The 27,201-nt window shown below is 41.9% G+C and overlaps 1 protein-coding gene across 1 annotated transcript; it reads left to right on the top strand.

The window, feature by feature from the left end:
• Positions 1–36: 36 nt before the first annotated feature.
• On the top strand, positions 37–27,093 carry LOC129817128 (zinc finger protein 292-like). Its single transcript, XM_055872062.1, has 9 exons — positions 37–49; positions 476–759; positions 16,956–17,110; positions 17,476–17,554; positions 17,826–17,961; positions 18,138–18,340; positions 18,652–18,788; positions 19,014–19,155; positions 19,346–27,093. The coding sequence occupies exons 1-9, from the start codon at positions 37–39 to the stop codon at positions 26,534–26,536; spliced, it is 8,340 nt and encodes a 2,779-aa protein (XP_055728037.1). The 3' UTR covers positions 26,537–27,093.
• The last annotated feature ends 108 nt before the right edge of the window (positions 27,094–27,201 follow it).

Below are 27,201 nucleotides of genomic sequence, written 5' to 3'. Positions count from 1 at the left end.
TTTTTATGGCTTTGTGAATTAAAGACATTTTTACCAATGTGGGGTTTAAGTAAATATTCAATGTTTTTGTCTCAATTGGTTTTACTACACCAGGCACACCGGCAAAATAGAATTCTAAATCACATTCCATTTGCTCCGTTACAGACATTTATGAGGCGTCCTCCCCCATCACTGATTTCACTGTAGGTATCTATCCCTCCATACTAGGCTGAAATAGACGGTATGTGAGTAACCAAAGACCTGGATGAGAAACTGACTTCTGCACCCATACATTTTTTAAAGGGCCTGGTAAGACTGATAGATGATTACCTTACCTGATTGTGATGACGAATACAATCACTAAAATGACGTTTTGAACTGATAACCTAATGTTCATTATTTATTGGCCTCTTGATGTCTTCAAGTTTAGTTGATTTATAATAGTTAAGTGCCTGCACGCAAAAAAAACATACGCGCAGCCTGCTACCTTCCACAGAGTTCAAAACTGCTACGCCCCTCGGTGGAGTACAGTGGCATTTGATTCTGCGTGCGTTAATTATTCTGGTCACATGGTGTCTGCGTACGCGGCAGTGGTACGCGACCGAGTTGTGTGTGAAGATGGCGGACGAAGAGGCCGAACAAAACCTCAGCGCACAGACCGATACCAGTGCAACGATTGTGGCACTCCGAGAGAAATTGCTAAAATTAGCAATTGCACTGAAGAACAGTACGGACTCGCCGACTCAGTCGTCTACTCAGTATTGTCAACACTTTTGCCAGGTTAGTTCTTTCTTTCGCTGTGCGCGCTGGCGATTCCAAAATTACCCTCGAGCCTTGCATTAGCATAGCTAGCTAAAGCTAGTTTACAATCCTGGATAATGTTGCCATTGTCAATGTGGAAATGGTTTAATTATTTATGTAAAATAAGCATACGTATACTTGTTGTAACACTAGCTGGTGCTATTGTGTTATGTGACTGACTTTCGCACGTTGCGGTAACGTTAGATAACTAACTGATTTGATGTTGACACTGTCTGTAGCTTAGCTACCCTTTTGATACTGTGTGCTGACATAGCTAGCTTATTGAATTATCATAGGCGCAATGAGGAGGTCCATCATCAGCATTGCTTTGTCATGTCTAGTTTACGCAGAGACGCTGACTTTACGGCCGTTGATAAAGTTAACGTTAACTGTCTCAGCGTTGACTGTCTCAGCGTTGTAGTTGGCTAGCAACTAATTTACTATGCTAACGATAATGAAGTAGCTTGTTAGCTAGTAGCTAACTAGCGAACAAATGGCTTTGTTCTGCCTTCACTGCAATGGGACAGGCCTCGCACACACTACACTGCATCTTTTGCTGACAGGTCTCAAATAAATGTGGGGTGTTTGTGTCCATGCATGGTCTCGGATTGTTAAACTGAAACTGTACCCATTTAGCCATTGTTCCTAAATGTGGGTTATAAAACAAATTATTGAGTTAACTAGGACAGTAGTTTTCAAATCTCTTCTCGTGGACCCCCAGACATTTCACAATTGTTTTTGTGGCCCTCAGATACACCTTTTCAAAGGGTTTAAAATTAGTTGACAAGTTTGAATCAGGTGTGTCATAGCTGTGGTATAGGCTAGGTAAACTACATGAACTGTTGGGGGTCCCAGAGGAAAGTTTTGAAACATCTGAGTTAGGCTATTCTGTCACAGTGTGAACTCCTTTTGAAATCGCTGAACACGTTTTCCCATCAAGTTTGATGCACAACTGAGGCTGCTCCACTTTTACTTTCTTGTGCCTTTCAAGTAGCTATTGGTTTACTGACCCATATTTAATCTGGCCAAGTTTTCAGTCGACTGGGTAGTGTCAGATCCATACACCTGGTTTTCATGTTAAAAAAATGGTTTTGCTCATAGTCAAGGGCTTGTTCCATTCATGACTTAGGCGGTGATAGTACAATTACTTTATAAGTCCTCCAGAGTGCTCGAGGACAAAACATGGCCCCCCTCTTGACGGCAGAGATAAACATACGTTTAAGTAAATTTCCTGCAATCCTACACATTTGGTTATGGGGTGTGGAGAAAATGTTGCCCTTTTAAAGCAGGTTCTGGGATAGTACACATTTTGCCAAGAGGTGGAGAGAATTTGGCAATTTTGCAACACATTAAATGAAATTCTACTAATTTTGCCATGGAGCAAATCTGTTTGACAGCTCATTTCATGCAATTCTACTAATTTTGCCATGTGGTGAAAATACTTTTGCCATGACTTATGCCATATGTGTATGTTGCCCTATGTTACGGATATCTGAGTGAGAGTGACTAACAAAATCAATAGGGGCCCCCTATAGTACAGGGCCCCTGGGTATTCGTCCATGATTACCACAACTTTCGATAGCTGGTTAGACAGACTTGCCAATCAAAAAATTGTTAGCTGACATGGCTAATTGAGTGACTGACATAAGACAAAAATTGCTCATGCACAACCAAATTTCTAACTTGCACCTTGTGTGTTATGCCATTATAACTCTCAACAGTAAGTTGAGACCCTGACTGAGTTCCCGCCTCCAAAAACGCGTCTATTTTTTGGGGTTTTTGGGCCCCTGGCGGCCTGGGGCCCTAAGTGACTGCTTATGCCTGAAGCCAGCCTTGGCTAAACCAGCTTGAATTGCTGTAACAATAATGATTTGCATTGTAACACATGAACAGAGGTCTAAATGAACAGTAGCAGGCCTCATTAGCATGCTGTTAATCATTCTGTTGAATCTTGTTGCATAAAGAGTTTTTGGACTTTGATGTGGCAGCCATTGTTGCAGTAGAATATCAAGCATGTGTGAATATCTGTGGCTAGAGGCAACGACTGTCCTTGCGCTGTGTGGGAGGATGGAAGGACACAGAGAACGGATGAGTGCCACTGCAGTAGGCACGGTTCTTCATCTTCACACTTAAATTGTCATTCATCTTGCAACATGTACATTTGAATTCAGCACAGCGTGTTTACAAAATAACACCCTTTAAAAAAAGTATCTGTTGGCTATTCATGACAATCCAGCGTTCTTTTTCAAACAGCATACATTGTTTTACATTTTCCTTTTCTGTCTGTCTGTGTGGAAGAACTGCTTGTTTTCTGCCCTCCACACTCAGCTGCATGATGCTTGAAAGAGCACTATCCCCAGGTGCACAGCTGGGTTCCTAGATATGCATGGCTCCCCAGCCTCTACTCTGCTCATCTAGCAGAGTGAGTGTATGGTGGTGTTATTAGACTACCAGCCGCGCTGCCGAGTGTTGTAAATCGCCTCCTCCCACCCGACCCCGGCTCGGTCTTAGGATGCCATGTGTTGTCTGGAGATTGAAGACATGTGAGACAAGCCACTGCCCCTGGTCACAGCATGGATGGTGATGAATATGGATGATCCTACTCTACTGTTGGTGTTAGTCTGGCTGGACTGGCAGTGTGCTTTCTACCAGATGTCTACCAGGCAGCCCAGGTCCCCCTCCCGCCTCCCTTCTCTCTAATTAGGACCAGATCAAAATGGAGGGGTGAGTGGGATTCTATGTATTTAGTTAGCGCCTCTCATGAGGAAAGTCTCTTGAGGCATTGTTACATAAATACAATCACAATACATTATTAGACTGTATTACATTATATACTCTAGATGGGTTATTTAGCTTAGCTAAGAAAAACACTTGATGATTTAATTTATTTGCAATTCTAAGGCTACTTTTTCTTTAGATTCCAGTTTAAAGATAGTTGTGATATGTTAACTGGTTGTTTGGATTATGTTGGCCAGTGCATTTGTTAAAGGCCTACTGTGATATCTACCAAGGTGTAGAGGTTGTGGAGAGAGCCGGGAGAACAGCAGATCCTCCTACACATCCCAGTCGCAGCTTACAATGAAATCAAATGCTACACATGACCTCTGACCTCAGCTGTATGTGAGTTCACCCCAAATGGCACCCTATTCCCTTTATATTGCACTGCTCCCGACCAAGGCCCATAGAGCTCATGTCAAAAGTAGTGCGCTATATAGGGAATAGGGTGCCATTTGGGATTCCTTCCGTGTCTGACAGCTGTGCTATGTCTTTCGCTCTGAGGGTTTGATGGATGTTGATGGATTATATCCCTGTGCTGACACACTGAAAATATAACATTTTATCAGCATGTGTGTGTTGTGTTTACAACTTATCTGTGGATCTGATCTTCGATGTGGAACCTTGTTTTTGTTATCAAGTAATATGGCTACTCTAAGCTGACAGGATGAGGACTGAACCAGAATCTAGATTTACAAGAGACATTGAATATTGCGTTTCTCCTTTATGTCCAGGAAGAAGCCATTCACCAGCTTTTTAAGCTTAATAATTTCAAAATGCGTACGGTACTTATTAAAGAATAGAGTTTTGCTGAGTAACTATCGTCATTACTGCCGTTACATCCGGTATGTACTTCCAAAAAAAAGTCTAAGTAAAAAGTTACATGCAACTGAAAAAATGCCTTGTCTGGAAAGAATCTTAAGTATTGTTTTTGACCAAGATTGCATTTGCCAAATTCACCTCATGCACTTCCAATAAAATCCATAATTACTGCCGGGCACAGGTCGGCTGATCCAGCAGCAGGAAAGGTCATTGATTTTGATTTGAATATCATATCTCTTTCACCAGCGCAACACGGAATACATTAATATTTAATGTAAGTAGATTAAGTAAACAATATAGGATATGTTAGGGATGTGACAAATGGACGATTTTGCTTAATGTTTAAGCACTTTTTTTGGGGGGGGGGGGTGGTTTTCCATTAAAATGATAAGATGACATAAAATTCCCAGTCTAGTCACATTGAAGAACAATGGTCCTGTTGCATATGTATAAATTCTAGGGCCGGTCAATGAAGGTATGGCTACCGCCAGGGGTTGGAATCGTTTTTGTTTTTTGAGGAACAGAATCAGAACTGGGAACGAAAGTAATCTATACTGTTTCAGGAACATAACCATTAACAGCATGTGAACCGGTTAATACTGTTATTTTACACTCCGGGCATTTTATTTTATTTCTCCTAGTCCCACAAAAAAAAGTGCCTATAAAGCCCTCACTGTGTCACAACTTTTTTCAGTGTCAGCCTGCCAGCTGAAAATCTTTGCCAGTGTGTGTGTGTGCAGGCTACCTCCCCCTCCGAAGCATAGTCTACTGTTGCCTACTGACGTTAGTGTTATTCAGAAATTAGGGAGTGAGATTTTTTTATTACAGAAGAATGGATTAACTTTTTCAATGATAGTTAACTATAGTATCCTTATCACGTTTCACATTGCAGGGCTCTACGCTGACCTTTTTTACAAGGACTATGAAAAAATATTTCAGGTAATAAAGCTAGAATCCTTAATTTTTCTAGACTTACTGGTGCGCCTAAATAGACAATTCCAGTCTCACAGCAAAATATTTAGTTGTATATGCGAATAAATCGTTTGCACGGTAGAGTAGAGGTCGACCGATTAGGATTTTAATACCGATTATTGGAGGACCAAAAAAGCTGATAACGATTTATTCTGACAATTTTTTACTTTTATTTGTAATAATGACAATTGCAACAATACTGAATGAACACTTATTTTAACTTAATATAATACGTCAATAAAATCAATTTAGCCTCAAGTAAATAATGAAACATGTTCAATTTGGTTTAAATAATGCAAAAACAAAGTGTTGGAGAAGAAAGTAAAAGTGCAATATGTGCTAACGCTTCAGTTCCTTGCTCAGAACATGAGAACATATGAAAGCTGGTGGTTCCTTTTAACATGAGTCTTCAATATTCCCAGGTAAGACGTTTTAGGTTGTAGTTATTATAGGAATTATAGGACTATTTCCCTCTGTACCATTTGTATTTCATTAACCTTTGACTATTAGATGTTCTTATAGGCACTTTAGTATTGCCAGTGTAGCAGTGTAGCTTCCGCCCCTCTCCTCGCTCCTCCCTGGGCTCGAACCAGCAACACAACGACAACAGCCACCATCGAAGCAGCGTTACCCATGCAGAGCAAGGGGAACAACTACTAGAAGGCTCAGAGCGAGTGACGTTTGAAACGCTATTAGCGCGCGCTAACTAGCTAGCCATTTCACTTCGGTTACACCAGCCTCATCTCGAGAGTTGATAGGCTTGAAGTCATAAAGAGCGCAATGCTTGACGCACAATGAAGAGCTGCTGGCAAAACGCACAAATGCTGTTTGAATAAATGTTTACGTGCCTGCTTCTGCCTACCACCGCTCAGTATATGCTTGTATGCTCAGTCAGATTATATGCAACACAGGACACACTAGATAATATCTAGTAATATCATCAACCATGTGTAGTTAACTAGTGATTATGATTGATTGTTTTTTATAAGATAAGTTTAATGCTAGCTAGCAACTTACCTTGGCTTACTGCATTCGCGTAACAGGCAGTCTCCTTGTGGAGTGCAACGAGAGAGATGCAGGTCGTAATTGCGTTGGACTAGTTAACTGTAAGGTTGCAAGATTGAATCCCCCGATCTGACATGGTGAAAATCTGTCATTCTGCCCCTGAACGAGGCAGTTAACCCACCGTTCCTAGGCCGTCCTTGAAAATAAGAATGTGTTCTTAACTGACTTGCCTAGTTAAATAAAGGTATAAAAAAAACTGCAAATCGGCGTCCCAAAATACCGATTTCCGATTGTTATGAAAACTTGAAAGCGGCCATTACGATTAATCGGTTGACCTCTACTGTAGAGCCATGCATTGGATTTATTAACTACAAAAAGGTAAAACGTGTTTTTATTTCAATTCTGGTGCACACACAAGCTTGTTAGCTAGATAGCTCAAGTCCAATGTTAAGCCAACGCTCTGAAGCCCTACACTTGTCTGTCCAATGCATGTAAATAGCTTACCTGCTCCATAGCAAGTCATTTAATGTTGAGCTAAATGTAAAGAAAATAATGTACTTTTCAGAGGTTTAAAAAGGAACCGAAAGGAACGATATATACCGTTACTTTTGGGGGGTTTGAATCAGTTCAGAAATTGTATTTTGCTGGTCAGAATAGTGGAACGGAGGGAAAAAAATAAGGGTTCTGTTCAGAGATTAAATGATACCGCGGTCATATATCCGTGAAAGCACCTTGGCTACGGCATGTTTCTTTCTGACTCTTTCGACTCGCCACTGAACAGGCATTTTATTTGTCTGTAAAGGAATGCTGCTTCTGAAGCTGCCTGCGGGCAGACCACTCTCATAAAAAATAAAGTAGTTTAAAGTTCATTAAGTACTGTGACTTACCAAGACCTCTAGACGGGGAAAAAACATCTCCGGCTAGGGATCGACTCCTAAGATTCAGTATTTTTGGAATGGAGGAGACTGATTAGTTGCCGTACTTCCGAGAACACAAACACCTTCCATCTTTCACAGGTGTGTGCTTTTCATGTTCAATCAATTCAATTTACCACAGGTGGACTCCCAAGTTGTAGAAACATCTGAAGCATGATCAATGGAAACAGGATGCACCTGAGCTCAATTTCGAGTCTCATAGCAAAGGCTCAATACTAAAGTACATGTTTTTGCTTTGTTATTATGGGGTATTGTGTGTGTAGATTGAGGATTTTTATTTAATCCATTTCAGATTACGGCTGAAATGTAACAAAATGAAAAAGGGAAGGGGTCTGAATACTGTCCGAATGCACTATATAAAAAGGAAGAGTAGTGTCCCTAAAACACTTCCTTGTGGCACTCCACAGCTGATTAATCTTACATCTGATAAGGTGCCATTGATATCAACCATCTGATACCATGCTGCTAAAACCTAGGGCCTAGAGTTACAAAATTCCAGGAACTTTTCATCAATTACCTGGTTTTCCCGAAATCCTGTTTGGAGCATTCCGGATTACCTGCTTTATTCCCCCCTGATTCCGGGAAACATTCAAATGAGATTTCTGGAAAATGTATTGAAAGTTCCAGGAATTTTACAACCCAACTAGGGCCCTTAACTTGTGGAGTAGTATCTGGTGGGCTACTGTATCAAAGGCTTTCTGAAGGTCCAGTAAAACCATCCCACAAAATGTTCCATCCATCTCTTTCCTGATACGATCGGTTAAATACAGTAAACATTAATTAGTTTAATGTGACTTTGTAAAGCCGGACTGAAAATCATACATCAGTGCATTCTTGGATATGTACATGTCAATTTACTCATAGATCATCTTCTCCAGGACTCCCAGAATAGAGACCCGTAGTTACTTTGGTTTCTACCTTTCTACCTTGTGTAATGGGATAACCCTAGCAAGTTTCAGGTAATTTGGAACCCTCCCTTGTTCTATTGAGATATATAGGGGAAGCAGGGTGAAATATGTTCAGTGTCTTTTACAAACCTAGCAGGCATATTGTCCAGACCAGTTGCTTTAGAATATTTCATGTCCTGTCAGAGAGATCTCCAGATTTTTGCTCAGACTGACTGGTTTTGAGCCTTATGCTCTAGCCTTGCAGTTTGAGAGTGCCAACGTTTCTTTGGATTGTTGGGTTTAATAGGACTGTGACCTTTTTGCATCTAATCATTTTGCTCACCCCGGTTCTACATTTCCCGCAATGACATTTTGCAATTTCTTGGCTTGCAAAGTTTCGCAACTTCAATAAAGCAGGGCCGATCATCAATGTATAGGCTAGGATATTCTTCACTAGGATCATTAGCGAATAGAATATACCACAAACCCCATGACGTGCCTTATTGCTATTATAAACTGTTTACCAACGTAATTAGAGCAGTATAAATAAATGTTTTGTCATAACCATGGTATAGGGTCTGATATATCACGGCTGTCAGCCAATTAGCATTCAGGGCTCGAACCAGCCAGCTTATAATTCTGGATAGGCTTTATTTACCGTATTTTAATTTCGTTACTAATGTTACAGGGTGTGTAGAAGAGGTGGATTTGGCACATGCGCACTTAGTCAAAAACAATACTTACATTCTTCCAGGCATTTTTTCTGTTGCAATAGACCTTTTCTGGAAGTACATACTGGTCGTAACGGTAGCAAACTCCATTCTTTGGTATGTACCGAAAGAATGTTAGAAATTATTAATCATGGGAAGTTAAATGTTTGCTTCCTGGTCATAAAGGAGAATAGCCATATTCAACATCTACTGTAATCCTAGATTCTGGTTCAGATGAGGACCTGCTGTATGATTATGAATGCTGCTTATTGTTGTTATTGTTTGATCCACTTCAGAGCCAACGAGAGCCCAGTTGAATTAAAAAGCAACTGTCATAAACACCTGTAGAGAGAGGGAGACTATGGAGAAAGTCAGACAGATGGCTTTTTAAGCAGTTACTGTAGGCTGTGTAGAGTACACTGCATACATGTTTGAATCCTATTACTTTTATAGGTGGCATCAAGCAGGGTGTTGTCTTTTGTCAGCGTGTTGATGAAGGTAATGACTAGAAGCATGAGTTGGGATCAGTCAATCTGCGGCAGTGTTGCCAATTTGCTGTTGGAGGAGAGAGTGCTCTGTAAAGGGGCAATCTGTAGTTGCAACAATTGTATGTATTTTTTACTTTTACATGAATGGTACGAACCCGTTGATTCTTGAAAAATATAATTTATAAATGTCTCATGAGCTTAGTTACATTTACATTTAAGTCATTTAGCAGACGCTCTTATCCAGAGCGACTTACAAATTGGAAAGTTCATACATATTCATCCTGGTCCCCCCGTGGGAATTGAACCCTGGTCCCCCCGTGGGAATTGAACCCACAACCCTGGCGTTGCAAGCGCCATGCTCTACCAACTGAGCCACACGGGACCACAGTTCAACTGTCCTATCCCATAGGCTTTTTTTAAGCCAAAGTTTGTAAACAAAGTAAATGTATAGAAACACAATATAGCCTCAACATGGTTACAGCTATAGTTTTGATATCATGGATGGTCAGTCCTTGCATCCATAGCTCTGTTGGGGAGGCGGGGAGGCACTTTTCTCCTGCAGTTGACTGGCCTGCCAGGCATGGCCAGTCAACTTGAACCCTCCCAAAATGAAATACTTGTTTTTTTATGTTTTCATATGCCAACCTGGGTCTAGGTAATTTGCAGTGTTTTTAAAGTAATTGTCTGTATCAGTCTCAGAAATACACATCTATATTACATGAACTTGATTTAAGATAAAAAAACTTTACATTATGACAAACATCATTACATTATGTATTAATTGAACATGTTAACCACATGTATACAATATATCTGAGACAGAACAATGTTATTGAGAACTGGTTACTGAATCAACTTAAGTTAGAGATTACGTTCCACTACCAGCTGCCCCATTAAAAAACATAACACAACAATATATAATAAAATACGTGTGTCTTTCCCAGCCTTCACTTACTTTGCTTCACCCTCCCTCTTCAGTCACTGAATGGTCATCTTGACATTAGTTTTTCTATACACACACAAGAATGGTGTATAGGTACTTTGTAGAAAAGACCGGTATGCAATTCTTATATAAACATAAGAGCAGACAGGGGAAAGCACAGGTGATGGGGCAAGCACATGCCACCCAAGGGTAGATTAAAAGATCACAAGTGAGAGTGCATTGAAATGTACAAATTCAGAGAGCCGAATGGTCAAAATAAGAGAGGAGAGGTTGCCAGATTTGATCAAATAGGCAATTTATTAGTCTTGACCTTTTTGAGTTTCAGCACTTGCTACCGGCCCTCTCTGCCATGTAGTCTCAGTCTCCGGGCCATGGACAGAGATCAGCAGCAGACTGTTCATCATGCTGGTAGACAGGCTGGACCTCCAGTCTGACTTGATGCACTTCATGGCTGAGAACCCTCTCTCACAGCTGTATGAGCTCATGGGAAAGACCAGCATTATCTTTACCGTTACCCTGATGTGGGAGAACTGGTCTGGCCTCCCAACAGTAGCTTGCAGCAGGCGCTGCCACAGCACCTGTGGCTGAAGGTGTCTGAAGTGGTGGACATTTACCTTGAGCTCCAGCCGCTCATGCGTTACATGTGTGGAGGACTTGAAGTCCTGACATTCCTCCAGGATGTGGCTAAAGCGGTCTGTGAAGAACTTCAGCTCCTCCAGGCCAAAAGTAGCGAGTACATTGAGGTAATCTGGCTGGTTGGAGTGGTCAAAGAGTGGAGACTGCTTTCAAGATTCCCATTTCCAGGTTTCCAAAATGCTTAGACACAAAATGACAGTCATCCACAAGCTTCTCTCACTTCCCAGAAGGCAGTGTCGTCATTTTCTTTTCTGCGGTGGCACATTTCTGAAGGCCGTCTTCTCTGGTCTAACATCTTCCAGGAACTGTTGGATTCTTGGTCCTGGGGATCTCTGATCTCAGAGACACGTCAAGATGATGCCCAAGTTGGGGCTTGACATTTTGGGGTATTCATCATTGCCCGACAAGGTAACACATTCACCCTGTAGTAACAAGCCTTATACAACGGCTGAGTCTAATCCTGGAGGCTGATTGGTTAAAAAGGCATTCCAGCCGGTGTCTATTCCACAAGTTGCCACCGGCTTAAGCTATGATGTTGAAATGCCTATTTACTGTTCCATCTCACTGTGCAATCCACTGTCTCACCATCCCAGCAAGGCAATTTATAAACTTGATCTCCATTATAAAAATCGAGACATTACCTCCCATTTTTCTTTTGAACTAGCATTTGATTTTCAGCAGCAGAGCTTTGTATAAACCTTGCAGTCTCTTTCGCTGACATTTGCAACAATTAATTTCAATATTGAAACAATCTCTTGCTTGTCGGGATGAGGCAGACGGCTTTCATCGGCAGGTCAAAATCATGAATCAACTGGCATCATTTTAATGGATATATACTGTACAAAGAAATGTCAGCAGAAAACGAAATGAGATGCAGCTAGTTTGCAGTCTTTCCAGCTTCAGTTTGAAGTGTTAACTGTGTTGGCTAGCTCCTCTGAACAACAGTGTCCTGATGAGAGCACATTTTCTATTCCATGGTTGCGTCCATAGATACAGAACAAAAAGACTTAACGACTGGGTTGCGTCTCTGGCAACCCAACCGATAGCACGAACGACCAGCTGGCTTGGGTAGAAACCTTAGATTTGTATTGGGACTGTATCTTAGTTTTCAATCGGTTCAGGCCAGGGAGATACAACCCTATTCTCTAGATTACCATAGTAGCTAGCCATAGCCTACAGATGTGCATTCTAATAGGCCTATTTGCCCAACAATGGAATGATTTTCTAATACTATACATTTCCAAAACCTAAATAATTACATATGCGATGCCTAGCCAGCCATATTATTGTTTGAAACCTGGATATTTTACATTCGCATATCTTACCTTGCTTTTAACCGCCTACAGCCAAAATCCGACCATAGGAAAAATGTGAATTCTTTAAGATTTCCTGATATGCCATTGAAACCAACATTTGTTCTTCTACTGTCGAAAGGCAGTAAGGCACGATCCTTACTGCCTTTGGCAAGTTAAACTATTTTGATAAAATGCAATTATTAGTGGGTCTTATGGTTGTGAAAGGCTTACAGTGCCTTCAGAAAGTACAGTGCATTCAAAGTATTCAAACCTCTGCGAAACGTTTTCCTCATCAATCTACACACAATACCCCATAATGACAAATGTATTACAAATACATTTTAAAAAATTACAAGTATTCAGACCCTTTTCTATGAGACTCGAAATTGAGCTCAGGTGCATCCTGTTTCCATTGATCATCCTTGAGAGATTTCTATAACTTGATTGGATTCCAACTGGGGTAAATTCAATTGATTGGACATGATTTGGAAAGGCACACACCCGTCTATATACGGTCCCACAGTTGCCTGTGCATGTCAGAGCAAAAACCAGGCCATGGGGTCGAAGGAATTGTCTGTAGAGCTCTGAGACAGGATTGTGTTGAGGCACAGATCTGGGGAAGGGTCCAAAACATTTCTGCAGCATTGAAAGTCCCAAAGAACACAGTGATCTCCATCATTCTTAAATGGAAGAAGTTTAGAACCACCAAGACTCTTCCTTGAGCTGGCCGCATAGCCAAACTGCGGCCAGCTTTAGGAATCGGGGATAAGGTCCTTGGTCAGGGAGGTGACCAAGAACCCAATGGTCGCTCTGACAGAGCTCCAGAGTTCCTCTGAGGGAGATGGTTGTCCTTCTGGAAGATTCTCCCATCTTTGCAGCCCTCTATCAATCATGCCTTTATGCTAGTGGTGAGATGGAAGCCACTCATCAGTAAAAAGCACATGACAGCCCGCTTGGAGTTTGCCAAAAGGCACTTTAAGGACTCAGACCATGAGAAGAAAGATTGCCTGGTCTGATGAAACGCTCTGATAAAACTCTTTGGCCTGAATGCCAAGCGTCACGTCTGGAGGAAACCTGGCACCAATCCTTACGGTGAAGCATGACGGTGGCAGCATCATACTGTGGGGATGATTTTCAGCGGCAGAGACTGGTCAGGATCGAGGGACCGCTGAACGGAGCAAAGTACAGCGAACCTTGATGAAAACCTGCTCCAGAGCGCTCAGGACCTGAATGGGGGGGGTTCACCTTCCAATAGGACAACAAATGTCCTTGAGTGGCCCAGCCAGAGCCCGGACCTGAACCTGATCGAACATCTCTGGAGAGACCTGAAAATAGCTGTGCAGCGACGCTCCCCATCCAACCTGACAGAGCTTGAGAGAATCTGCAGAGAAGAAAGAGAAACTCCCCAAATATAGGTGTGCCAAGCTCGTAACGTCATACCCAAGAAGACTTGCGGCTGTATTCGCTGCCAAAGCTACTTCAACAAAGTACTGAGAAAAGGATCTGAATACTTATGTAAATGTGAAATTGCAGTTTAAAAAAAAAAATATATAGATACATTTGCAAAAATGTCAACCTTTTTTGTTTGTCATTGTGAGGTATTGTGTGTAGATTTAAGGACATGTTAGAATAAGGCTGTAACGTAACAAAATGTGTAAAAAGTCAAGGGGTCTGAATAATCTATTCTTACCCCTTGACTTATTCCGCATTTTGTTACGTTACAGCCTGAATTAAAAATGTAATAAATGTGTTTTCAACCATATACACACACTACCCCATAGTGACACACAAAGTTTTTAGAAAAGGTTGCACATTTATTGAAAAATTAAATGCAGAAATATATCTTATTTACATAAGTGTTCACACCTCTGAGTCAATGCATGTTTGCATCACTTTTGGCAGCGATTACAACTGAGTCTTTCTGGGTACGTCTCGAAGAGCTGTGCACACCTGGATTGTACAATATATGCACTTTTTTTTATTTTTAACTTCAAGCTCTGTCAAGTTGGTTATTGATCATTGCTAGGCAGCGATTTTCAAGCTGATTTAAGTCAAAACTGTAACCAGTTCACTCGGGAACATTCAATGTTGTCTTGGTAAGCAACTCCAGTGTATATTTGGCCTTGTATTTTAAGTTATTGACCTACTGAAAGGTGAATTTGTCTCCCTGTTGGAAAGCAGACTGAACCAGGTTTTACTCTAGGATTTTGCCTGTGCTGAGCTCTATTCCGTTTTATTTTTATTAATAAAAGTAAACTCCCTAGTCCTTGCCGATGACTAGCATAAATATAACAAGAAGCAGCCACCACCATGCTTGAAAATATGAAGTGGTACTTAGTGATATGTTGTTGGATTTGCCCCAAACGTAACGCTTTGTATTCAGGACATAAAGTACGTTTCTTTGCCATTTTTCTTTTCGCAGTTTTACTTTAGTGGCTTATTCCAAACAGGAAGCATGTTTTGGAATATTTGTATTCTGTACAGGCTTCTTTCTTTTCACTCAGGTCAATTAAATCAAATTGTATTTGTCACATGCGCCGAATACAGTGAAATGCTTACTTACAAGCCCTTAACCAACAATGCAGTTTTAAGAAAATCCCTTTAAAAAAAAGTAAGAGATGAGAATAACAAATAGTTAAAGAGCAGCAGTAAATAACAATAGCGGGGCTATATACAGGGGGTACCGCCACAGAGTCAATGTGTCAATGTTCGGGGGACACCGGTATTGAGGTAATTATGTACATGTAGTTAGATTTATTAAAATATCTATAATTAAATAACAGAGTAGCAACAGCGTGGGGGTGGGGGGGGGGGGCAATGCAAATAGTGTGGAAGCCATTTGATTAGCTGTTCAGGAGTAATATGGCTTGCGGATAGAAGCTGTTTAGAAGTCTCTTGGATCTAGACTTGGCGCTCCAGTACCGCTTGTCGTGCAGTAGCTGAGAGAACAGTCTATGACTAGGGTGGCTGGAGTTTTTGACAATTTTTAGAGCCTTCCTCTGACACCACCTGGTGTAGAGGTCCTGGATGGCAGGAAGCTTGGCCCCGGTGATGTAGGTTAGTTTTGTGGAGTAACTACAATGTTGTTGATCCATCCTCAGTTTTCTCCTATCACAGTCATTAAACTCTTTAGCCGTTTTAATGCACCATCCAAAGTGTAATAAATAACTTCCATGCTCAAAGGGATATTCACTGTCTGCTTTTTTAATTTTTACCCGTCAACCAATTGTGAGTCATTGGAAAACCTCCCTTGTCTTTGGTTGAGTCTGTTTGAAATTCACTGCTCAACTGAGGGACCTTGCCGATAATTGAATGTGTGGGGTAAAGAGATGAGGTAGTCATTAAAAATGTTACACACTATTGCACACAGAGTGAGTCCATGCAACTTATTATATGACATAAGCACATTTTTACTCCTGAACTTATTTAGGCTTGCCATAACAAAGGGGTTGAATACTTACTCAAGACATTTCAGCTTTTCACTTAATGAATTTGTAAAAATATCTAAACATAATTCCACTTTCACATTATGGGATATTTTGTGTAGGCCATTTACACAATCTCAATTAAATCCATTTTAAATTCAGGCTGTAACAAAGTCAAGGTGTGTGAATACTTTCTGAAGCATTGTATATTTAGCCTATTAATCATTTTACAAGCCCTTAATTCTTTACATTATTCCTGACTGTTTGAAATGCAGTGTGTTGACTTTTTACGTTTAAATAATCTCTATATATTGTGAATCACCCATAAATTTGAAAGCGATCTAGATATAATTTTTAGGCCATGTCGCCCAGCCCAATGTTCTAGCATCCAACTAGCGTCACCCCTGTCTCCAGCTAGCATTTATTTCCTGAAGAGCAGAAGAGGAAGCTGTTACTGGAGATAAGTCTCCATAACCTCACCAACCTGCAAAGGCTTTTTCCACTAGTAGGCTTTTATTACGGAGCCGTCTGAGTCAAAGTGCAGCCAACCATCCATGCAGTGACGTTAGCAGTAATGTAGACTGTTGTTTCAATGCCAAGGTACACTGAGATTGTGAATAATTCAACAATACTGAGGTAGCTAATAACACACATGTAGCATAGGCCATGAAATGTTCTCTCACCATCATGAGCAGAATAAAGTTGTATGGTTTCTCACTTAAATCAGATTTATTCGTCATTGCACAGTTCTCATGAACTTTTTTATAACTTAATTCTCTCTGAGGAGTTGCCTGACTGAGAGAAGCTGTCAGAAATACTTGTCTTTTGATGCTGCTCAGAACCGGGCTTCTCCTCCAGGCTCATCTGTCTGCACTCTCCAGAGTCTCACTGCTCTCTGTGTGTGGGCATCTGCCCAGCCCCCTCTGCTTTGATGGAAAGGGGCAACACATTTATTCTGTAGGATGTTGGAGAAATGTAGCCTCAAGTTTTGTTAAACCATATCCAACATGAATGAAGTGGTTGGTAGCTTTTTTTATTTTATTCTACTGGTCTAAACGGGATGCATTACAACTGCTTGTCATTTCACATATAAACATTTAGGCTAATTATAGAAATCCCCCCCCCCCCCCCTCCTGTTGCAAATTAATTTCAGCCGTAGTAGTGGTAGGCACTATATTGCATCTAAAGATATCAAACATCTGCCTTTGTAGCTCTCTGTGGATGACTTCATTGGTGCATAAGAGAAAAGTGAGTAACTTCCCCCCTCTTTCTCTCTCTCTAGACTCTGGTGGAGTATGCTGGTCGATGGAGGATGGAGGAGGAGCCCCTGCCCCTGGTGGAGGTGTATACAGTGGCCCTGCTGAGCTATGCCCAGGCCTCCTCCTGCCTCTCCTCTCAGTGTGAAAACGTCCCCCTCGTACTTGAACGTCTCTCACTGTGAGTACGCCTGTATAATTGGTGGAGGGGTTTAGCCTGCTTGTAATTCTCCATGTGCCTGCAAGATTAGTACCCATGAGATTTTAGAAGAACATAATTTGAAATGCACATCAGATGAATTACTGTACTATACATTATCTCAGATGTAGAATTGTATGATACACCCTACATGTAGAATAAAACATTGGATGAAGTTACCTAACACCATCTCCAGCTATTTGTTTTACAGTGCTTTGTTAACATTATTGATCATTACCAGACTTGCCTTTATTCTTCAGATGATCATGTTTAAATCACTGCACAAAATACAAAGGCTTTAGTCATCATGTTTGGGTAGCTCATTTGATTTCCTATTGGTTGTGCAGGAGCTGTGTAGAGCTGCTGCTCTCCCTGCCAGAACACTTCCCAGATGCCTTGTGGGAAGAGTTCAAGTCATCTGTTCAGGTAAAAATGCTTAGTCATGTCACACATGTCCTTTTTATATTCAATGAGGTCTTGTAAACTACCCTTGTAGGTTACTGTATTCCTGATTTGAGTTTCTTTATCTATTCAGGATAGTATTTTAAGATAAGATTACATTTAGTCTGTTTCTGAAATGTACTACATAATACTATATATGTTGCAAGGATGCACCATTTATTTTAATGCGTAATTGCTTCTAAAAGTACCTACGGCTTTAAGAATACTGTCACTGAGTGAATTGTGTGTGTTGTAGTCAGCACACTCCCAGCTGCAGGAGAATGGCATCACACAGCTGGCCCTCCTGTCTGCTGTGGCTCAGGAGACTGGTGTGTGGACAAACAGCACCCTGCATAGTCTCCTCTCTAATGAGTCTCCACAAACAGAGGAGGGTGAGTGTTCTTTTACTACATAAAAGGAAGAAAAACCTGTACACAACAGTACGTCTAGATCCAGGAACAACTTTTGATACTAGTTGTTATTCAAGTCTTGTACATTTGAACCACCATTTTTTATCAGTACTCTATTTGTATTGTCTCTGTATGAATCTCAATATCCTCTTCTTTAGTTCACAAGTTCCTTCAACTTGAGGGACCCATTCTGCTGGAGATGAGAGTAAAGCACCTTATCAAGGAGAACCACATGGAGAGGGCTGCACTGCTGGCAAGGGTTTGTGCAGAGTGTCCCGAGTTTGAAGGAAAAGGGCACTTTAAGCAGATGTACCTGGTTTGCCTGTGCTCTGCCTCAGCACAGGAACCACTAATGGAGGAGGTAGGTTGGGACAGTCTGCTAGAAACAGGTTGAGTCCCAAATGGCAGCCTATTCCCTATATAGTCTGCTACTTTTGAACAGGGCCCATATATACTTTAATTATTTAACTGTCAGGCCTCCGTGGATTCATTGCACCAATCAGAATGGCTCTGTCCTCGCTATTGTTTTTTAGTGTATGAAATTGAGACTTTCATCAACAAAAGGGCAGGCCGTTCAATGGAAAAGGTGTAATTGTGGCTTGAGGCAGATCTGTTGCATACCAAATTGAAATATCATTTGAATGCAATGCAGCTCTTCATTTTTATCGACAGCTCTCCGAGGTTGATTGCCGTGATGCACTAGAAATGATCTGTAACCTGGAGTCGGAAGGGGATGAGAGGGGAGCCTTCAGCTTATGCTCAGCCTTTCTAACACGTCAGCTTCTCCAAGGAGACACTTATTGTGCCTGGTAAGATCATGGCGCTACGTTTCTTGCATTAAATCCCACCCCTCCTATCCGTTTGACATATAAAATGTATTTCTATTGTGTTATTACCTGTTTCAACTTACAGTAGTTGTAAAACAAAATAAAATGCACTGTGCAATCTTGTTTAGTTCTTCAGATAATTCAGGTATTATAGAATATATTATGACTAATTATTAAGCTATTTGGTTTATTTATTTTTCTCTCCAGGGAGCTGACACTGTTTTGGAGCAAACTGCTGAAGCGGATGGAGTCATCTGAAGAGACGTTCCTGGACAGATGTCGTCAGATGTCTTTGCTGTCCACAACGGTCTTCCACATCCTCTTCTTCATCAAAGTCATTCAATCAGAGGTAAGCTTCTGCCCTGATACATTTATTTTTTTCTGGGTGTATATAGACTGAACATGGCACACTGTAATTTTTGCATTGTATAGTCAGCACTCCACCCCTTTTGTTCTATGTGCTCTCTTGTTTCATTGATAGTCAATTAATATTTAGTGCGTTTCACTCTAAAACCCTTTTATTTTTTATTTTTTTACAGGTGGGTAAGGTTGGACTGCCAGTGTGTGTTGACATGTGCATACAGGCTCTACAGTTGGAATCAAGTGACGCAAACAACAAGGCCACCATTTGCAAAACCATCTCATGTTTGCTGCCCACTGATCTGGAGGTAAAGCGGGCCTGCCAGCTGACAGAGTTCCTCCTGGAACCCACAGTGGACTCCTACTACGCCGTGGAGACTCTGTACAACGAGCCAGACCAGAAGCTGGAGGAGGAGAATCTTCCTGTGCCCAACTCGCTCCGCTGTGAGCTCCTGCTGGTGTTCAAGACCCAGTGGCCTTTTGACCCTGAGTTCTGGGACTGGAAGACACTGAAGCGTCACTGCCTGACCCTTATGGGTGAGGAGGCCTCCATTGTGTCCTCCATTGACTTGCTGAATGACAATGAGATCCCAGAGGCCCCTGAGGAGGAGGAGGAGGAGGTGGACACAACCCAGGGTGAGGAAGTGTTCAGAGATGTCACGGACTACTTCGTGGACACCACACATGAACTGAATGAAATAACCGATAAAAGACAGAAAATCCGAGAGACAAAGAAACTGAGAGAGAAAGGGTTCATCTCGGCCAGGTTTCGAAACTGGCAGGCATACATGCAGTACTGTGTTCTGTGTGACAAGGAGTTTCTGGGGCACAGGATTGTACGTCATGCACAGACTCACTACAAAGATGGACTTTATAGCTGCCCGATATGCGCGGAGACCTTTACCTCAAAAGACATATTGGAACCACACGTGGCATCACACGTAAAGCTATCATGCAAGGAAAGACTAGCTGCAATTAAAACAAATAAAAAATTAGCTAATCCCAAAACGGCTGCTCCTGTTATTGCGGCTCTGAAAGCTAAGACTGAAAATCTACTTCGGAAAAAAAATGCAAACAGCGATTCCCAAGAACACAATGGGGAGTCGCTTCAGACAGAATCAGTTCAGACCAAAGTCTATGGACTTAAGACCGAAAGCAGCACTGAGGAAAACACATGCCCTGTTGCAAACTGCAAAAAGGGATTCAAGTATTTCCGAAATCTTCTTGTTCATGTGAAAGCACATAGAGATAACGATGAAGCAAAGCGCTTCCTTGAAATGCAGAACAAAAAGGTGATTTGTCAGTATTGTCGTCGCCAATTTGTTAATGTCACCCACCTTAACGATCATTTGCAAGTGCACTGTGGTGTCCGACCCTACATTTGCATACAATTGAACTGCAAGGCCAGCTTTCTCTCCAACACAGAGCTGCTTGTACACAGAAAAGAACATGTCGTATTTAAAGCCAGATGCATGTTTCCTAGATGTGGGAAGATTTTCAATGAAGCGTATAAGCTTTACGACCATGAGTCACAGCATTACAAAACTTTCACCTGCAAAGTCCCTAACTGTGCAAAAGTGTTCCATTCTCAGTCACAGTTGGATCTGCACCAGGAGGAACATGTCACAAAAGAGGTGGAATACCCAGCTACAGACACTGACCTTTCTCATTTTCTGGACCAGAGGATGCTTTCTGATCAGGCTTCCTTCTCAGAGGATGTTGTTGAGGCTTCTCATCCATCAGCATCTGTTGAGGTGAAGCACTCGATTGACAACCTGCTGAATGCTTCTCAAGGTCCTGTTGAGAATGATCGACGATACATGATTCAAAGTGAGCCACCAGTAAAAGAACTGTACCCATATTCAGAAAGATCTGTTATTCGGTCTACCACAAATGCACAAACACATGACGCAAATCAGCTGAGACATAGACACCAAGACCCCTCAGAGACTGCTGCATATGACTATATGAGACCCAAACCACATAATCCTCCATTAGCTTCATACCAATATCCTGGGGATTTGCATCATGCCCAACAACCAAGTGTGTTTCAAGGTCAGGTCCAGAGTTTTCGCAAAGGTGGAAATTATGAATCCAGGAACTACAATTCTGACTACCGAGTACCAGTTCAAGAACAACAACATCCACACATGTCTGTTAACATGTCAGCATCAAGCCAGACCTCCCATTACATGTCAACTCCAATGCCTCAAATTCTTCCATCGGTCTCTCACACACTTCTTCCACTAGTAACTCGTTTGCCAGCCACTGGTTGCAGAACAGAGAATACACAGTGCCCGTTAGCAAGCACTCCTGCCCCACAGCACCACCAATTACCAACTACTCCTGCCCCACAGCAACACCCATTACCAACTACTCCTGCCCCACAGCAACACCCATTACCAACTACTCCTGCCCCACAGCAACACCCATTACCAACTACTCCTGTCCCACTGCAACACCCATTGCCAGCTACTCCTGCCACACAGCAACACCCATTACCAGCTACTCCTGCTCCACAGCAACACCCATTACCAACTACTCCTGCCCCACCCCAAGGAGAAAGACACCACTGTGCTTTGGAGACATGCGATCGCAACTACAGCTCCTACAGAAGTGTTACCAAGCATATGAAAGCAGCTCACCCAGAGTTTTATACAGAATGGAAACTTGTTAAGAGAAAAACAAGGGAACATGAAAAAGCAAGAAAAGCTGCCCCGTCGAGTCTGCCTCTGATCGGGAACCATAACTCTGTTGCTCCAAAACAACATCAACAGGCTAATGGTGTCCCAGTTCACAGCCACAACGTCATTCAGCCAACCCCGCCCCTGTACTCAAACTCAAACCACTCTTACGCTTCCCATTCAGCTGCTGTCCAAAGCCAGGCTTTCACTAACCAGATGGACAATATCTTAGATCCCATTGTACTCTCCCAGCTAGGAAACAACCCCAATCAATATGCCCCACCTAGTATGCCATGGCAACAAACACCAGGAAACAACCAAATCCAGAATTATCATTCACAAGTATATCCCTCCTCAAACCTGCAAGGGATGCCACAAATGGATGGTGGAGGAATGGATGTTCATGTTATTCCATCCAGTCATATGATGCGACCTAATGTGGAAAGACCAGCAGAGTCACTGCTACCAACAACTATGGATAATGTTCTTCAGCCTGTTTTCCCCTCTTATGTGGACATTCTGAAAGACTCAAGTCTCTCAAATCAGCTGGGAAATGCTGCACTTCCCTACACACCGCAGACTCAAAGTAATTTGCGTTCTAATTTCAATCCCCCTGAAAGGAGTCGAAGAATGCAGAAAACCAACATGGAATCACATGTCCTTGCAGGAAACCAATTGCTAGCAAGAAACAACAGTGCATCTCAAGACGGCACCAAAAACGCTGCTGAAAAAAATCAGATGGGCAAAAAAGTCAAGCGCAACAAAAGAACAAAGTGGCCTGCCATTGTTAAAGATGGAAAGTTCATTTGCTCTAGGTGTGGTAGAGAATTTACAAATCCCAAATCACTTGGAGGTCATTTGTCCAAACGTTTACACTGCAAAGCCTATGACACTGAGCTCCTGACAGCAGACTTGCCTTCATCATTTCTTGATCTTCTCAATTCAGAGCAACTTCTCAATACTCAGCCCCCACCATCTTCACAGTATAACCCTGCTGCACCGTATGCAGATGATGGCGAACAACCCGATGAGATTCTTAAACAAATTATGGTTACTCCAAATATTCCCAATATGTTTGAGCCCTCAGCGATTCCACAGCCAACGTTCCAAAATCCTTATGGCCCCTACGGACCTGCTGGACGCTTGCCAGAAAGCACAGTCATACAGCACACAGGAAATGTCCAAGTGAAGACAGAAAATGAATCGTATACAGATGGTTATCTTCAGCAGTCATGTGACCCTGGGTTTGGCAGTAGTGCATTCTATGAGCCACTTCTCACTCAGGTGCTTGCAGAAAACAACCCCACCGTCTCACTTCACAGACTTCCCACAGACCATATTGATAATTTACTCAGAGCAGAAACACTGATGAAGATGAAAGAAGTGAAGGGGAATTCTGATTCTGCCTCCAATTCAGAAGTGCTGTCTAATGATGGACTTCTGGCTGCAATGGCTAGTTTGGCGGAAAACCTTATGACAAGCCCCATGTTGCAGATCACCTCACCAGACCCTCAGCCTCAACACAGTCCAGCAGCAACAAGTAGCAAACCGGTGGAGACACGGAGGAAGAGTGCGGAACATAATGTCAAGAAAAGATTGCGTGAACAGATTTTAGCTGGAGACTTCCAAAGAAGAAGCATTTTATCTCGGACAAGCAGCACTGACACACATGCCAGTTTGAATCTGGTGTCATCCAATCCAACAACCAATGATGTACAACATTTTGGAGTACGTCAAAGTCCTCAGCCTTCCAAGATGATTGATCACGAAATCCCCTCTGTATCATCTGCCCAAATGAACGGAGCAGCACCCATGAAGAGCTTTACTAATTTCAGAGAGGCTTCCTCTCAACACCACGAGGTACCTGCACCTACCTGCATTGTTGCGAATGACGTTGATCTTGGTCCTAATCTAACACCTGCAAACCAACAGCATTGGATAATAGACATTCAGACTGCATTAGAGAGGCTAGACTTAGACAAACAACAGGTGTGTGATTCTACTCCAACATATTCCTCCACAAAACCTAGCTGCACTGATATTTGCAATGATACTAAATCATTCCAGCCTAATGTCTCAACAGAGAAGGATACACAGATTCCTGATGGCTGTAGAAAGCGGTTTGCCTGTGAGAGTGACAACTGCACATACAGGGCCATGACAAAAGATGCCATTTTAAAACACCTCATCAAGACTCACAATTACACCAATGAGATGATCAATTCGATTAAGAAAAAACATGGGAAATTTGCCCCATTTTCTTGTCAAATGTGTGATAAGACTTTTACTCGAAATTCAAACCTTAAGGCACACTGTCAGACAGCTCACAGATTGACACAGCAGGAGATTGCGGAACTAATCATGAAGCGCAAGTCAAGCAACACGGTTGGATTTGCTAATAACGAAGACAAACCACTTGTGCATTCAGAGCCTCCTTTGTCTGGTCAGATTGCCACAGCGCCCCACTCAATAATGGAGAATATTAGACGTCAACATTCACTCCCGGATGTGAGCCAAAATCAAGATGTGACTGTAAAAAACGTGTTTGCTTCAGGAGAAAGTATAAAACAAGACTACCACCCACATCCTTTCAAACAGCAGACTTCTCAAGGCATAGCTGACCCGAGATATCATGATAATAGCCTCTCCATGGGAATGCAGCCAATGCAAAGGATGCCCATGCATGATCAGACACCATTAATGCTAATGTCTGAATATCAAATTAACGCACACTACTCAACAATACCCCAACAGCCTTTAATGACCCCTCTTGATGCAGATCAATGGTCAAATGGACAACACATACCAGCTCCATCTAGGCCTATGCCTACTCATTACAGTCAACAATCTGGAGGCTACCTGGCAGAAAGAGCTGGCTCAATGACACCTGCTCCATCAGATCCCCTTCAGGTTTGTGCTCCCTTGCTAGAAAATACATCCAAAATCAAGCTGCAGAGAGGTCCAAAGCCTAAAGTAGAAAAGCCTAAAGTAGAAATTCCCAAGAAGACGAAAGAGAAGAAGTCTGAGGCAAATGATTCTTTCAGTCCATACAGGCCATATCGCTGTGTTCATCAAGGATGTGCAGCAGCCTTTACAATTCAGCATAATTTAATCCTCCATTACAGGGCTGTCCATCAGTCTGCTCTATCTACATGTGAAATGAACAATGAAAATGATCAAAATGAGGAACATGATGAGAAAAAAGGCATCAAGCAGGAGGGGGTTATGGAGGAGGAACCAGAGGTTGAAGTAACCCAGGTAACAGAACTCAGATGTCAAGTGAGCGACTGCTCGAGAGTATTCCAAGACGTTCCGAACATGTTGCAGCATTACCTCCAGCTTCACAAGTTCAGCCTGGATAAAGCAGGATCTCTAATGTCAAACATCAACCTAGGCAGGTTCCGATGTGATCAGCAAGGGTGCACAGCATCCTTCATTGCTTTCTGGAAGTACATCGGACATATTGAAAAAGAACATGACAAGGCAAAACTTGCCAAAATGGAACCTGTAGATGGGATGTTCCAATGTGATGTCGAAGGCTGTGACCGTGCTTACGCTACAAAGTCAAACTTGCTGAGGCACACCATGAAAAAGCATCATGACCTTTACAAACTCCAACTGATGAACCAACGGAAAAGTGAAGATTGTGAGAAATCTGACTCCAAGAATTCACATTACCAAATAACTAAATCAAGCGATGGGAAGGAAAACATAGAGGGCAACAAAAAGATTACACAGAAGGGAGGTGACAAAAAGAAAACTGACAAGACAGAAAAAAATAGTTGGACGAAATATGGAAAACCCTCCTTGAAAACTAAGGATGAAGCGTCTGCAATGTGCATTAAGAAATGCAAGTTGCAATACCCCTGCATGATAAAGGGCTGTGATTCAGTGTTGAAGTCTGAACGGAGTATCATGAAGCACTACATGGGGCACGGACTGTCTGAGCGATACTTAGAAGAGCAGAGAAGCCACTTCATATTCTGCAAGAAATACCCAAGACGTAGAAACCTCCGCGCTGCCAGGAGCGATGACTCTAAGTCTGAGACCTCCTCAGAGATATCCGACAGCGAGGACACAGCAGACACGGGCCTAGAAGGAAGTGAGTTTGACGAGTATTCAAAACCTGTGTTACGGAGAAAGGGGAAGGGCGAACTGTGTGATGCCAAACCTTCGTACGATGAAAGTTCAGAAACTGCATCTGATGGTTCTGTGGTGGTGAAACGCAAGAGAGGAAGTCCACGGAAAAGTGTTTTTGAAAAAATTGTAAAACGCAAGAGGCTGACAAGGAGTAATGCGGTTTACTGTGGAGAAAATGGATCGGACTACGACTCCTCTAGCACTGCCCTTACCCAGGATGAAATGAACGATCAAAGTGAAACGTTGACCTCCTTTAAGCCCATGGGATTCGAGGTATCTTTCTTAAAGTTCTTGGAGCAATCAAGCCCATCTAAAAACGCTCTGAAGAAGAGGATTCGACTGAGAAATGCTACAGTATTGTGCAAAAGGTCAGACACATACTTGCACTACCCAAAAGGCTTTGATACCCTTGAGTTCAGGAACCCTCAGAAGCTGACGTCACTTAAAAATGTAAAAATTGTAGTGGACAAAGCCTTTTCGGACGTAGCTGATACTCTGCTGAAACAGCTCCAGGAAATGCGACCCACAGTAATATTAGAAAAATAGATTCCTATGTAGTATTTAAGTGACTGGCTAAATGTTTTTCTTGTCAAAACACCATAACTCAGGATTAGAACGGTTTTCAACCTGCTGCAGAATGTTGCCCAAAACAATAATACTTTTGATTTTGTTTTTTCACCGCAAAATATAAATCCACGGTTTTTCAGTTGACTATGTGGAAGTTGTTTTAAAATGATACATTATTTACTGTAACCATATGTCTGTAAAAATCTTTTGTCTCTATTATATATTGAGCTCATTTTATATTATGTATTATTGGTAGGATAAATTTAAGCATGTTTGTATTTATCTTCCCAGCACATTGCCTTTGCAAGCTAAATTTAAAATTGAAGGTGATTAACATCCCCATGAGACAATGAAATGGTCCTTTTAAACGAACGGAATGTGATGTGTATAGTTTGTGAATGTTATTGTTTCATTATGCCTTGTAAATGTTCATTTGTACGTAGACAATGTTGTGTGTAAATATTGTTTTTGTTTTTTTCAATGAACTACTGCCACCAGCAGTCTAACTTAATTGAGATAAACAGTTTTGTTACAGATTGCATTTCTCACTGGTGTTTCTTTCACATGTGTTCAGATTTGTCATTTTGTTTATATTACAAGGCTAGTAGAGAGCTTATTTTTATTTAACTAGCCAAGTCAGTTAA

The sequence above is a fragment of the Salvelinus fontinalis genome, chromosome 20, assembly GCF_029448725.1.
Source record: "Salvelinus fontinalis isolate EN_2023a chromosome 20, ASM2944872v1, whole genome shotgun sequence".
Taxonomy (NCBI): domain Eukaryota; kingdom Metazoa; phylum Chordata; class Actinopteri; order Salmoniformes; family Salmonidae; genus Salvelinus; species Salvelinus fontinalis.
This window is presented reverse-complemented; position numbering and strand designations above follow the sequence as displayed.